Source organism: Theobroma cacao, chromosome 6, assembly GCF_000208745.1.
Source record: "Theobroma cacao cultivar B97-61/B2 chromosome 6, Criollo_cocoa_genome_V2, whole genome shotgun sequence".
Classification (NCBI taxonomy): domain Eukaryota; kingdom Viridiplantae; phylum Streptophyta; class Magnoliopsida; order Malvales; family Malvaceae; genus Theobroma; species Theobroma cacao.
In genome coordinates this window covers 22,929,851-22,943,930 of record NC_030855.1, presented here as the reverse complement: position 1 = coordinate 22,943,930, position 14,080 = coordinate 22,929,851, and the positions used below count along the sequence as shown (strand labels likewise).

Sequence of the window (14,080 nt, the reverse complement as noted above, 5' to 3'; positions counted from 1 at the left end):
TAAAATTTTAATTTGTACCTCCAAAGTCTGTACTCAAATCTTTTGAACAGGAATCAAGTGATTGGTGAGAATAGCAATTCGGGACAAGTAAAGATCATATGTTGGTACCTTAACGCCTTTAAAGCTTTTTCTTTAAAGAAAAATATTGAAAAAACAAAACACCAAAAGCTAGGTATGAGCTGGTTGGACTCAAATTGGCCTGAACTCGAGCTTCCGTTCTTGATCCTTGGCGTACGATGTTTGATATTCATGCAAGCCTTCCAAATCAAACAGGCTCTACGCTTGATCACACTCCTATGATTGCACATGTGAATATTGGCAATTCATTCTCACATTTCAACCCTAGGCCCTCTAGACTTCTTGGGCCGAATCTTGTTATGAGAGAACACAATTTCCCTATCCATATATATTTCTCCGCCTGGGAGAGTTGGGATTCCATTCCATAAGAAAAAAGACGAAGAATTTTATTTGGAACTTGAGAGAAGTAGTTTATATGCTGATCAGAATAAAGCCCTGCTCCCTGTTGTTGCATTTGAACAGACGGTAATTGATGGTTTGTGTTCATTTTTCGTCTAACAAATTAATATCCATCCCTGCAGACCACCTGAACCTGATAAAAGTTTTTCTATTCCAAGCTTGAAATTTTTTATTTTTTTTGCTAAGCCATGAACTATTTTATTACATAAATTTGTAAAAGTTGCACAGGCCACATAAACCATCCACCCTATACAACCGCTGCCTGAACCCTCCCTGACAAAATGAAAGCCCACCCCCCAAGCTTGAATATTGGACAACAGAAACGACAATTTCAGGAAAATGAAAAAAAGGGTTAGCAGAAACGAGACAACAGAGAAAGGAATTGGCATTTGGCAAAGACTCGCATTGATTTTAATCGTGTTGCATGGGCACGTGGGGTGAGTGAGTTATCTTTGTGTGGGTGAGTCATAGTAAACATTTTCCACGTGTATGCGCATATTCGACTGATAAATGTAATACTTAGATAACCATACACCGTTCATGAATTACTATTTACTACTATCTGATCATAAGCTTATTGACAACAAGCCTAGATTCAGTTTCATGATCTCGTAGTTTGAATTAAGTTCAACTACATCATGCAATTTGAATATTTCTACATGTTTCTCAACTATCGCGTAAAGCATTATGTGTTAAATCATACCTCCATTAATGCTTCTCTTACCACCGGAGCCGACCTAGCTAGAGCCTTGCTTGTGTCGCCAAAGCTTTATCCTTCTCCTAGGGATCCTATAACGATATATTTAACGCCTGGACAAGAGTGTCGGTGGGAAGTCCATTCAAAGTTCAACCCTCACCCACCTGATCAGTCTTTAAGTGGCTTTAGGGAAAAGTAATGAATGCTATTGATCAACTCCCCTGCAAGCGGAGGGGAGCTTGTGTTTTAACCTGTAAAATAAGCCAACGAAAACTGAAGTAAAATACTACTCCACTGCTAGTAAGATAATGTAGCCTTGGTATCGATCCGGTAGCAAGATTGAAAACTTTGTCCTTTTCCACATGTGAAAAAGATCAAAGAAACAACCCAAATTGAAGCACACAAAAGTACACAATCCCATCCCCTCTTTTTTCTTTTTCTAGCTTTGGATCCCTTGGCTTCACATGTGGAAAAGGACACGCATGTAATAACAACCCAAACCCCCAAATATAATCCCTTGGTTTCATCGCTTAATTAGCACAATTGAAATGGCTAGCGATAACCAACGTTTACAATGTTGTTTCCAGGAATGGATGACCATTCAAGAACAAGAGTTAAGCGAGCTCCTCCAAGCCCTCAACCTAAAAGAAAATGATGTCAACTCATCCGAAAACACGTATGCCAAACTGGCTGAGAAGTCCATCAACAGTTTCCAAGAATACATTGACAAAAGAAACCAACTGTCTCGCCAGGATGTTTCAGGCCTTTTTGCACCCTCATGGAACACTGCCTTGGAGAACTCCTTGCTTTGGATTGGGGGTTGCAGACCCTCAATGTACATTCGACTCACTTACGCACTCTGTGGGTCACAAGTCGAGTTCCAGCTCCTTGAAATCCTCCAGGGCTTAGCCAGGGGAGACCTTGGCCAGATTTCAGCAACACAGCTGGGAAAGATAAACGATTTGCACATGAAGACTATGAAGGAAGAAGAGAGACTGTCGAATAACTTGGCGAGCTTGCAGGAGAACATAGCAGACCAGCCCATAGCCGTGATTGCAAAAAGGTTGTGCCGGGTCGGTGAATCAAGTGGGGAAGTAGATCGTGCACTGGACGAGCACGAGAGTTCTATGGCGAACATACTCCAGGAGGCTGATAAGCTGAGGCTAAGCACGCTAAAGGAATTACTTGGCATATTAACACCAGTGCAGGGAGTGGATTTTCTCGCGGCAAGTAAGAAGCTTCACCTTTGCATGCATGAGTGGGGAAAGACGAGAGATCATAGGCATGGTAGGAACTAAGAATTCTATATATAATCTATAGCATAAGCATGTAAAAATTTTAATGTAATTGTTTTAGTTGATCTGAATGCAATTAGCTAGTACTATCGATGTATAAGCAAAACTATATAATAGTAGTATCTATTGAATTTTTTTTTTCTCAATTTTTCTTTTCGAGAAAGGAAATATATAAAAAAAACAATAAAAGTAAGGGCCGGGCATCCCATCTTAATTCCCACAGGCGGCCTGCCCAAATAAATAAAAATAAAAACGTAAAGTGAAGCAAAAATAAGATTTATATTCTAAAATTATCTATATATACTATTATAAGATTTTACAACGTTCCAAAAAAAAAAAGGTTTGAAAAATCTCTATAGGTGTAAGTATTCCATCCGATTATTGGGTTTGAAAAATAAAAAAAAAAATCTAATTGAATTTAATATTAATTTATTAGGATTGAAAATTTATTAGGAGTCTTCACTATTCCAGCTAATTAATTTAATATTAATTTATCAATATACGTTTATATATAAAAAAATATTTCAATAATTAAAATTTGAGATTTTTAATGTAAAAATAGATATGTCATCCCTTAGGTAAATGAGAGTGTGTATTACCATGGATGAGTCTTATTAATTAATGCTTAAAATTATACGAAAACTTGTACCACTATTCTAAAAGATCTAAACCCAAATTTTGTGCCAGCCGAACACAAAATATGTTCTTTAATTCTCTAAAAGAGAAAGAAAAAAGACAATTTTAATTTATTTATAGTTTATCTTATTTATTAATTAAGTGTGCTCCAAAGCAGTAAAACCCACAATGCCTCATACAAGACTATAGGATTATGCCTTAAATCCACTGTTACATGATCCAGAATTATTTTGGTTAGAGGTTAAAGAGAAGGGGAAAGTAAAAAACGGAAGGGAGGCGGTCAATGGCTCATCACTGCTGTTTATCCAGTTTCAAGCTCTTGCGACATCCCAAGTCATCCCAGAAATGGGACAAACCAATGGTTGGGGCTCTTTACAAACCCATAATATAGAAATCATACAGAATATCCACGCAGTGCAAAATTCTGAAGGCAAAGTTTGATCAAAACAAAAATAACCATGTACCACCAATTGATTGTTAACCATGAACAGGATAAAGTGAGAAAGTCCAAACATATGACCATTAATTCGTAGAGGATTCAAGTCAAGTTTAATACTACCATTACAGGGGAATGAAACTTTGTTCGTGGTGAGATGACTCTGCTATGTTTCTGTTGTACTGAGAACTGATTTATTTGGTGCCAAATGTCTTGGAAGGGCAGGGATCAGGGCGGTGGAGTGTGCCCCTTGTGAAGGAATTCTGGAAGTTTAATGACTGCAACGTGCAGTGTGCAAATAGCGATATTATTGCTTCCTTGGTGCAGATAATTTTTGTTAAATCCGGTTTCCATGGGATGATCCTGGGCTATGTGCGATGGATGCGGCAGCAAGATTCATCCCAGGTGCAACCTGGTAAAAAGAGCTGACTGTTTTCCATACGCTGTGGCACTGACGAAGCCTGTTTCCTCTGCCGTGTCCTGCTGCAACACTATCTTTTGTGCCATAGTGAGCTGAGAAATTTGTGGTTGAAATGCTCAGAAGATGGTCCCTCTCCACCAATTGTTTTGAAATCCTCTAAGAGGATAACACCAAGGTATGGGCATAGCAGTCTACCCCGAAGGACAAGCAGGGAGACAGTTGTGCTTGTACAAAAGAATGAATTCTTCTATCACCTGTCATGGACTCAACAATCCAAATTGGTCTCTACGTGAATCTTTCACAGCTAGTAATATATAGCAAGAGGAGGACAAGAACAACAAAGATGAGCGATACGAATGCAAGATTATTTTCTGGCCAAACCTGGCGAAATAATTCAAAATTAGCTTTGTGGTGTCCACCAAGCTCCTTATAACCAAACATCGATTTAAATGACGACATTGGCTCCTGATCAGGTGATTAAATGATTCCCAGACAGTTTAGATTTTTTTTATTAATCTTATAGCTAGCTTGTATAGAGTTCACGTGTTTCAACCACAATCATGTTTAGAGAAGCAAGAGATCTCAACTCACTGTAGGGTATGGCTGTATGCCTGTATGGGCCAGGGCGCGCAAAGACTTGGATGGTTAGGTCCACTAAGGACGTTGCAAAGGTTTCAATTCAACTACCTGTCCATAAATAGGGCAGAAGAAGACTTGAACAGATGAGTGATTCTAATGAACCCGAAAGAAGAGCGTAGTGCAGATATGTGGCCCAAGAATGAACAACGACCTGCTCAAGATGTGATATGACGTTGAGGTCGACCAGCTCCAAGACAAACAACCGAGGGATGCCCGCGTGATAAGGTCGTTTGCTGCCTAGAATCGATATTCCAGCGACTAACTCTTCTCTCTTCATATCAGGAACTTGTGTTGTGTTTGTGGCTAAAAGCATTGGTCATATGTGGGTCAGTTGGCCAAACTGTACCCACGTGGTCCGCCCACTTGGAAAATCTCAAGGGGAAGCGAGAGGCTTATGGTCCCGTTAAGATGGACCCATTTGATTGTTGGGCGTCCACGTGGAGGTGGTAGAAGCATGGATCCGAAATTTCAGTGATGTTGAACGTCCCGAACCCACCGAGGGAAGTTTTTATGAAGTAGCCAGAATAGCTTAGTGGAGAGAGATTCACAGCACTGGAAGTCTTTTCTTTCCTGCTTTAGGGGAACATATTGAACCATAAGCTCAGCTTCATCATTAGCAGCAGACCCTTATAATTTTTACTGATCTTTTTTATCCAGCCGCTATGATTCTAATCCATCAATCAGGGAACGAAGCACTTTCCCTGGTAGCTATTGGATATAGTTTTTGCCAAACTTATGATGTAATGCAATCAATGTATTACGAAAGAATGAGATCATTATGTTAGGATTTGAAAACAATCACTAATTGACTTACCAAAAGAAAGCTATTCTGACTTGCCAAATACAATTATACCCGCAACCAAGCTAGATTACCAAATACAAAGGATCTGATTCAGCTTGTTCTACCAAAGCAACTGCCAAGGAAATCAAGCTTATCTAGTAGTTAATCAAATGAAAGCGGGGCAACCCCGTTTCCCACACATGCTAAAAATCTTGTGCCATTTGTGCGGATTTCCATGAATTTTGTATATACACAATATTCCCGAAGTTCGTTTTTTACTGGCTGGAGATGTCCACCACTTGATTCTCATGTTCATCTCATCATTCAATGTTAATCCATTTAACAGCCGCGTGTCTAGAGAAAGCATTTTCTTCGAAGTTCCTATGTATGCTGCATGAAAACCAAACGTTACCCAGATAATAATTGTAGCCGTCCGATCCCTGTTTACAAGATCCAAAACATCAGCATTCTGAAAGTGACTATATATAGGAGGGATATTATGTCCAGACCTTCAATAATAGAGGCTCACCCATCTTGTGCTATTTTTGAACAAGTCTGCTTTTTCTGTTTTTCTTTGTCTGTCTTTTTTTTATTGGGGGGGGAATTCTGGTAAAGATTTTTGCAGTTTTGCCACAAAGAAAATATACCAAGTTTTGTGCCATTTTCAAAGGGGATTAATATTTCTTACCGGGCCTAGTGCCGATTGGCAGGGCAAATTTTGAATCAGCTTAGTCCCCTAGCCCCTTCTCTCGTCCTTTGTCCAAAAAGGACTGATTGTCTCGGTTCTTAACCAAAGAAACCATAGCAAAATGTTCAAGAAAGTGCATGGTTTTATCCATTAATTCATTGTTACCTGTAGAACCTTCAGCATTGATTTGTGTAGCAGAAGGAGAGATTATGGAGAAGAAAGGGGTAATATTGATGCACAGGTTTGAGCTTGGGCGGTTACTCGGGCAAGGGACATTCGCCAAGGTTTACCATGCCAGAAACCTGACAACAGGGCAAAGCTGCGCCATTAAGGTTATCGATAAAGAGAAGATAATGAAAGGGGGTTTAATAGATCAAATCAAGCGTGAAATCTCAGTTATGCGCCTTGTCAGGCATCCCAATGTTGTTCGGCTCTACGAGGTCATGGCTAGCAAGGCCAAAATATATTTTGTCATGGAATATGTTAGAGGTGGTGAGCTTTTCAACAAGGTTGCCAAAGGGAAGCTCAAGGAAGATGCCGCCCGACACTATTTCCAGCAATTGATTGCAGCTGTTGATTATTGCCATAGCAGGGGGGTTTATCATCGGGATTTGAAGCCAGAGAATCTCCTCCTTGATGAAAATGGGAATCTGAAGGTTTCGGATTTCGGCTTGAGTGCTTTGAAAGAATCAAGGAGACAAGATGGCCTTCTTCACACGACTTGTGGAACACCAGCCTATGTTGCACCAGAAGTCATCAACAAGAAAGGCTACGATGGAGCCAAGGCTGATATTTGGTCATGTGGGGTCATTCTTTACGTTCTGTTGGCAGGTTTTCTTCCTTTTCATGATCAGAATCTCATGGAAATGTATAGAAAGATATGCAGAGGAGAATTCAGATGCCCACAATGGATTCCACCAGAAGTTCGGAAGCTTCTTTCAAGGATTCTTGACCCGAATCCAAGCCCAAGAATCACGGTGGCTAAGCTCATGGAGAACAGTTGGTTTAAGAAGGGGTATAAACATATCGATAGCCCACCACCATCCCCTCACGCTCGTCGCATAGACTTGTTAATTAGCGATGTTCATGCTGTCTTTGACTCTTCAGGTCGTGAAAACAGTTCTCAGAACGAAGCAGCAGTGCCAACAAGCCCTGTCAGGCCGAGTTTTTTCAATGCTTTTGATATTATCTCTCTTTCACAAGGTTTTGATTTATCAGGCTTGTTTGAGAAAGATTTGGATCAAAGAAATTATTCACGATTTACGACCAGAAAACCAGCCACAGATATCGTTTCTAAATTTCAACAAATAGCTCAGACCGAGAGTTTTAGCATCAAGAATAAGGACGGAAAGGTAAAATTGCAGGGCAGCAAGGAAGGGAGAAAAGGACTGCTTGCTATAGATGCTGAGATTTTTGAAGTTACGCCTTCTTTTTATGTGGTAGAGTTGAACAAAACCGCCGGGGATACCTTGGAATATAAGAAGTTCTGTAACCAAGAATTGAAGCCTTCGCTGAAGGATATAGTGTGGACTTGGCAAGGAAATGAGCAGCAACAATCATAACCAGAACCTGCTTTGGGTTTTCTTTTCCTGTATAGAAGGGGTGTCTACAATTTTTTTTTTTTTGGTTCAAATATATATGTAATTGCTGCCAAATAGAGCTTCCTGCCCTCAGTGAGTTTCAATTGCTTTTCCTATCTTGTAGATTGAATTTCTGCCAAAGAGGGTTTTAGTTTATGCACAAATTAACTTTTCTGCGAAAATTATAAACAAGATGACTCTAAACAAGTCCGGCCTGAGATTTACATGCCAAGGCTCTATCAACTCGCCATGGCATTTAACCAGTTAGCACTAACAGAGTCCAGATGACTTGATTTTCTTTCTCATATATATCTTTTTTAATTGTTGGGAAAAGTCGGGGTGCATTAGTTCAACTGATTTCAAAGTGCAATACATGGAGGATGCCACTCATTCTGGTTCCTCTACTGTAAGTTCTTACTTGTTACTAGAGGTTCTGATCTGTCCCCGAGCCAGTGAACTTGAACTCAAGTTTTGATAGTTACTGGAAGCTGATCAAAGGCCAAGTTGAATAAGTCTGCTCATGTTTTAGGGCAGACGAGGATTTGGCTGTTAAATTGAATCTCAATACCAGTCCAGGGTGCGTCCTGATTCACGGCCCACAGGCCACAAATGGATATGTGCATGTTCTTACCAATTCCCAGCATTGAATTTTCTAAAGCAAAACAGGCACTTGCTACCTTTAATGTCCGGGCCATAAAACTGTTATGTTACCTTAGGAGGCAAGGATAGGTTCATTATATAACCATATAATGAACTGCTTTAAGTTTGTACTTTGTTTCAAAGTAGTAAAGATTTTAATTTCTTGTCCCCAAAAGAAAAAGAGACATTAACTTCACCGCAGAAGAACCGGCAGCACCAGGCAGGTGGGTTCAGCAGTTGAAACTTGAAAGTAAAGTTGAGTGTCGGCTGCAGTTACAGAATTGTGAAAAAATTTCCTGGTATCAGCCAGACTAGGCTGCGAGCTATTAAAGCTACATGCACTATACCCTTTAAGACAATACCGTAGTATCAATTTGGAAAATAAATTAGTAGGATGTTGATCGGCACCAGAGCTGAAATCTCTGACAGGATTTTGTAGTTGGGGTATTCGTCTTCTGCAGCATGGTCAGATAAGTTGCAAATTCAGGACCAAGTGTGGCAACCTATTCAAACCAAGAATCCCCAGCTTCAAGCTCATGAATTCCTACTTTTGAAGAAAGAATCCTCTTCAGGTTCGGCAAGTGAATTGAATTGTCATTAAAAAATATGAAGTTTCTCCTGCCTTTTTCCCCAAAGCTCCGACAGAACCCAACTGGAAATTAGACCTGCATCAGTCAGTAGTGCTTCTCGCATGTCATTAAATTTCATACTATCTGATATCTGTGAGTTGGCCGCTGGACCTTTCTCTTTGTGCATGTTATTATTAAGCCAAGGTTTGAATGTCTCCTCTCAATTGCAAGACTATAATCCCCAGCATAAGCCGAGTGGTCAAACTTTGGCGACATTGCTCTGCAACCCCAAGGACTCAGTGAGAAGTAAGAACACCATGAACTCACTTATGCCTGCTTCCACCAAAACTCCCATTGCAGCTATCAACCCTTTTATCTAATCTCATGAACGAAGCTGAGTTACAGAGACTCCAGTTATCTATACTCACATTGCAACAAGACAAATTTGACGCCGTCAGAAAATGACAATTAAATGGAAAATCTACACTTTAAAAAGATTTTGGATTGAGATGCGCCAAGAAAAAACAGAAACAGCACAACAAAATACTGACAGTTTTTTAAAGTTCAATCCTTTCAAGATTTCGGCTGACCAAAACAACCGAAACGTTAAAAAAACATGATTAATTAAATCAATATCTCCACTAGAAAATGTTAACAAAAGATGTGTCCAGAATCCGAACAAAGCCTAAAAAATTCCAATGAATTTTCAATCGGTGATGCTGGCTTTCACTCTTTTCTGATCTATGTGTCTCCATTTCATTCAAGGTCGTCCATTCAATAAATAAATAAATAACTGAAACTGTAGAAAGAAAATGACAAAAGGGGAAAGCTAGTTTGAACTTTCAAGTCGCATACTAATGTCATAATTCCTGCACGTGGTCCATTAATTTTTTGGCTGTGCTAATGAATAGTATACTGATAGCTAAAGCCTCCTACAAGCAGAAAAAAATGCACTTGACCCAGAAAATTGGTCCACCTAAATCCCACAAAAACAAAATATAAATCCTACCCAAGTACCTACTCGCGTGACTAAAGTTAAACCATCTGTAAAGGCAATCAAATTGATCCATAAGTCAATATTTTTTAGTACAAATAAGCACATGCTATCTACATCCCCGCTCGCTGCTCATGAATCTAGGCTTCTCTCCAAATGAATCTTGACGGAAACAAGGAATCCCTATGGTGGTCTAATAGTAATGGAAAGCCATAAACTCTTTGCCTACCCAACTGGCATTTTTGGTAAGCACATTGGCAATTGCATGAACAAAATACCATAACAGAATAAACCAAAGGCATTATTTAATTTGCTGTTTAAGGTTTCTGTCGTGTTCTTGAACGCCTGTTGGAACAATTAGTCCAATCATCGGGGTCAGATTCGTTTAAGCAACTTGCGAAATGAACATATCGCTAATTAATAGCTTGATTTGCAAGAGGAAGCATCTAGCATTACTCGGAGTAATAATAATCGAATCAAGCCAGAACCATTTGCCAGAAGATTCTGATCCAACTGGCTTGGTTTACGGCTATTTTTTAATTTTAGGCCATTGCATGGATGACCTCCCGGACCCATAAAATGACATCAAGGATAAAGAGGAAGAAAAGAGTACGAATAGTCCATTCCTGTTGATTGCAATAACTTGTGACTGTAATTTGTCCATACATGCATATAATGGTTCCAATATTCATTTTCAGGGTTGTGATAGTTGCAACCCTTTGGACAACAGAGGGCCACATATCAATAATGTCAAAACAATGTCTCATAAATGGCCGAACTGTACAATTGCCTTTTACCAATGCATCCTAGAGGCCAAATTCAAATCAATAGACATAAACGAACTGATGAATTAAATGCTAAGTAAATCTTTTTATTGTACCCAAAAAAAATTAAAAGGAGCGGAAGTGCATAAAAGACTTGATTTCAATCCTCACGGCAGTCCTTTTCCTTTCAACCACCTCCGTCTTATAGAAAAGCAACACTCCATCAGACAACTAGTTGGAGCTCTAACTGAGGGTTTAGAGTAATTTGGCATGAAATTAAATTAGCTGAAATTGAATTGAGATGTTACTTGTGTGGCTCGCATTTCAGCAATGTGCAACTCATGGACAGAGAAGAGACATGGCATGCAATTCTTGCTAGAGACTTATAACCGTTTATGAACATGCTTTCAAATTTAGACAGGTAGATTCCTTGTACACATTTTCCATTGAACATTAGGATGTCAACACTTTTCTGCTTCACTTATTAAGGGTCAAAAGTGCGTACAGAGTGAGCCCTGCCTACCTATCTAGCAAAACTTTGAGCGGTCAGGAGAAACTCATAAGAAAAACAACTCAACTAGATTGGATCGAAGGCCCATATTTATACAAAAACCTCCAAATCAAAAGCTGCTACGCATCTATTATGGGTTCACATTAGATTTTACTTCTTCCAGTTAAACTTGAAACTAAGAAGAACTACAAACTTTCTGTTACCAGCAGCAGATACTAAACTCTGCTGGTTAGAGTTTTTATTTTTCTACAAAATCATTATTCCAAATCCTCAAGTAGCTTGAGATTAAGGCTATTAAAATAGTGGAGTGAAGTTTATGAGTCAGGTCATTCTTCCCATATGCTATTGCCTTAAAGCAAACAAGCCAAAGTCCACATAATCAAGATAACATAAACGCTAGTTGCATGTAGAAATTCAGCAACAGATGAATAAAAAAAAAATACATCCATACCAGATGCTAATGCAAAGTATTGTCAAAATTATAAGGCTATATATAAATTAAATTTCTCATTAATTCATTTCTCAATAAAGTGGATGGAAATATCAAATATACAAGCCAGAAACCCAATTGCCAAGATTAGTAGGAATTCGTATTCAATTCTCTGTAATCTAATCTATCCTTCCCGATACGAGAATGGATCATACAAATATATCAAGTCATCTAAAGCTCCGCCTAAGTAACATAAAATGAAAATCGAAAAGAATAACTTTTTTTATGATACAAAAGCCTTAGCAAAAGAAAAAGAAAACAGAGAGAAAGAGAAAGGCTTACCCTTTTCCCTGCCCCCTCTCTCTCTATTCCGAATCCGAAGGTAAATGTGAAACATCGGCAGCAGCGACAGCAGTAGATCGTGATTCCTCCAGCATCAAATTCTCTAACCCAGGTTTCAATTCCCTGTTACAAAACTCCTCGTACTCTCCTCGGTCCCCTCCTTTCTTCTTCACTTCCACAACAACCAAAGAAGGCGTCAACTCGAATATCTCAGCAGCAATTGTCAATGGCCCTTTCACCCCTTCTCGAGAACCCTCCAAGCTAACTCTACAATCCTTTTTCCTCACTGTAAAACTAACCACCTTCGCTATCTCCTCCAATTTGGATATAATTTTCGAAACCGGCGCCCCGGAAACAAACCTCGCTCCTTCCTCTCCTTCCTCAAACAATCCAGATAAATTAAACCCCGGGGAAAACGAAATAAGATCAAACGCATTTAAACTAGCCGGCCTCGGTAGTGAAGTAACTTTCCTCCTAGTTTCGAACTCAGCTTCTGATTCGGACAATGATGACTGGTCCGAACATGATCCCACGTCATCGTCGTCCTCCTCAACATTGCATAATTTATCATCCTCAATGTAAAACTTAATATGTTTAAACCCCTTTTTAAACCATCGGTTCTCCATGATTTCCGGAATCGTTATTCTCTTTTCCGGATTCGTATCCAGAAGCTTCGTAAGTAGCCGAGTTAACTCAGGTGAAAACCATCTCGGACACCTGAACTCACCCTTGTAAATCTTCTTGTACATAGCCATAACGTTGTGATCGTGAAACGGTAAATACCCCGCCATTAAAACAAATAATATTACCCCGCAAGACCAGATATCTACTTTCGCCGCATCGTATCCTTTCCTCGCCAAAACTTCCGGTGCCACGTAAGCAGGGGTCCCGCAAAACGTATGAAACAAACCGTCTTGCCGGATCTGATCCGAAACCGCGCTCAACCCGAAATCGGAGACTTTTAAATTCCCTCCGTCGTCTAGCAGTAGATTCTCGGGCTTCAAGTCCCGATGGTAAACGCCGCGCGCGTGACAAAAATTGACAGCTGAGATTAATTGCTGGAAGTATTTTCTGGCGGCGTCTTCTTTTAATCGGCCTTTGGCAACTTTGTTAAAGAGTTCGCCACCGCGTACGTATTCCATGACGAAGTAGATTTTGGATTTGGTGGCCATAACTTCGAAGAGTTGGACGATGTTCGGGTGACGAACGCGGCGTAGGATGGCGATCTCGCGCTTAATGTGAGCGATTAAGCCACCTTTAAGGATTTTTTCCTTGTCGATCACTTTGATGGCTACACTGTCACCGGATTTGACGTTGCGCGCATGGTAAACTTTAGCGAAAGTGCCGTGTCCGAGGAGTTTCCCGACCTCGTAGCGTCCTAAGAGAAGAGCTTGGCCACCGTTTGCGTCTTTCTTGGCGGTGGCGACGGAGCTGCAATCCATTGCGGTGGAGGTTAGGGTTTGGTTATTTGAAAGAATGAAATTTGAATGGTTAATGATTGGCCATTCGAAGGAGGACAACTGAGAGTGTTCGTTTTAACCTTTTTATTGGGTGGGAGACTGAGTGGTCTAAAGAAATTGAATTTGTTAAGGGGTTGGAGAAAGGAGATGCTTTTAAACAAGAGGGGAATATACTCTGTGTTTGTTTTTCTATTTTAGGTTTTTTTTATTAGTTTTTGTTTTAGAGGGTTCTTTGAACTTACATGTTAACATGCCAGGTTTTTTTCAAGAATTTTCTCAACAATTCTAAGTTATCATTTAAAAAAAAATCACACGATGTTAATCGGAAAATTAAAAACACAAAATGTGATAAAAATTGAAATTACAAGCTATGTAGGTAGAATTTAATTTTTAAAAAATTTGAAATTACTAGGGGTGTATTAATTTTTTATTAGTAAAATTACAAAATACTTTTTAAGCGTGAATAAATATATTAATTTTAAATTTAAAATATTTTGATAATTTTATCGGTAGTCTGAGACAATGTAATCATTCAAAAATATTCACATGCTATTGATTAAGAAAAATAGATACTACAAGGAAAAAAAAGTTAAAAACACAAAATTAAAGGTGGAGTTTACTTAAAAAAAAACAGTTCCCTAATTAAAAAAAGTCTTCTACGAGAGTATAATCTTTTGTTTATAAAAATTTATTGATATAATATATAAAAAAAAGTTTCTAA

At 39.2% G+C, this 14,080-nt stretch overlaps 3 protein-coding genes across 3 annotated transcripts; 2 read left to right on the top strand and 1 right to left on the bottom strand.

Annotated features, from left to right (window-relative positions):
- Window positions 1,684-2,613, top strand: LOC18596671. Its single transcript, XM_018122925.1, has one exon. It carries the CDS (start codon window positions 1,723-1,725, stop codon window positions 2,470-2,472), a length of 750 nt encoding a protein of 249 aa, XP_017978414.1. The 5' UTR covers window positions 1,684-1,722; the 3' UTR covers window positions 2,473-2,613.
- On the top strand, window positions 5,892-7,814 carry LOC18596670 (CBL-interacting serine/threonine-protein kinase 20). Its single transcript, XM_007025292.2, has one exon. The coding sequence runs from the start codon at window positions 6,208-6,210 to the stop codon at window positions 7,630-7,632; it is 1,425 nt and encodes a 474-aa protein (XP_007025354.2). The 5' UTR covers window positions 5,892-6,207; the 3' UTR covers window positions 7,633-7,814.
- On the bottom strand, window positions 11,618-13,525 carry LOC18596669 (CBL-interacting serine/threonine-protein kinase 12). The gene has a single exon (XM_018122923.1). The coding sequence runs from the start codon at window positions 13,339-13,341 to the stop codon at window positions 11,923-11,925; it is 1,419 nt and encodes a 472-aa protein (XP_017978412.1). The 5' UTR covers window positions 13,342-13,525; the 3' UTR covers window positions 11,618-11,922.

Coding starts and splice junctions, on each gene's coding strand:
- LOC18596671 (XM_018122925.1), top strand. CDS start 1,723: ATGGCTAGCGATAACCAACGTTTACAATGTTGTTTCCAGGAATGGATG.
- LOC18596670 (XM_007025292.2), top strand. CDS start 6,208: ATGGTTTTATCCATTAATTCATTGTTACCTGTAGAACCTTCAGCATTG.
- LOC18596669 (XM_018122923.1), bottom strand. CDS start 13,341: ATGGATTGCAGCTCCGTCGCCACCGCCAAGAAAGACGCAAACGGTGGC.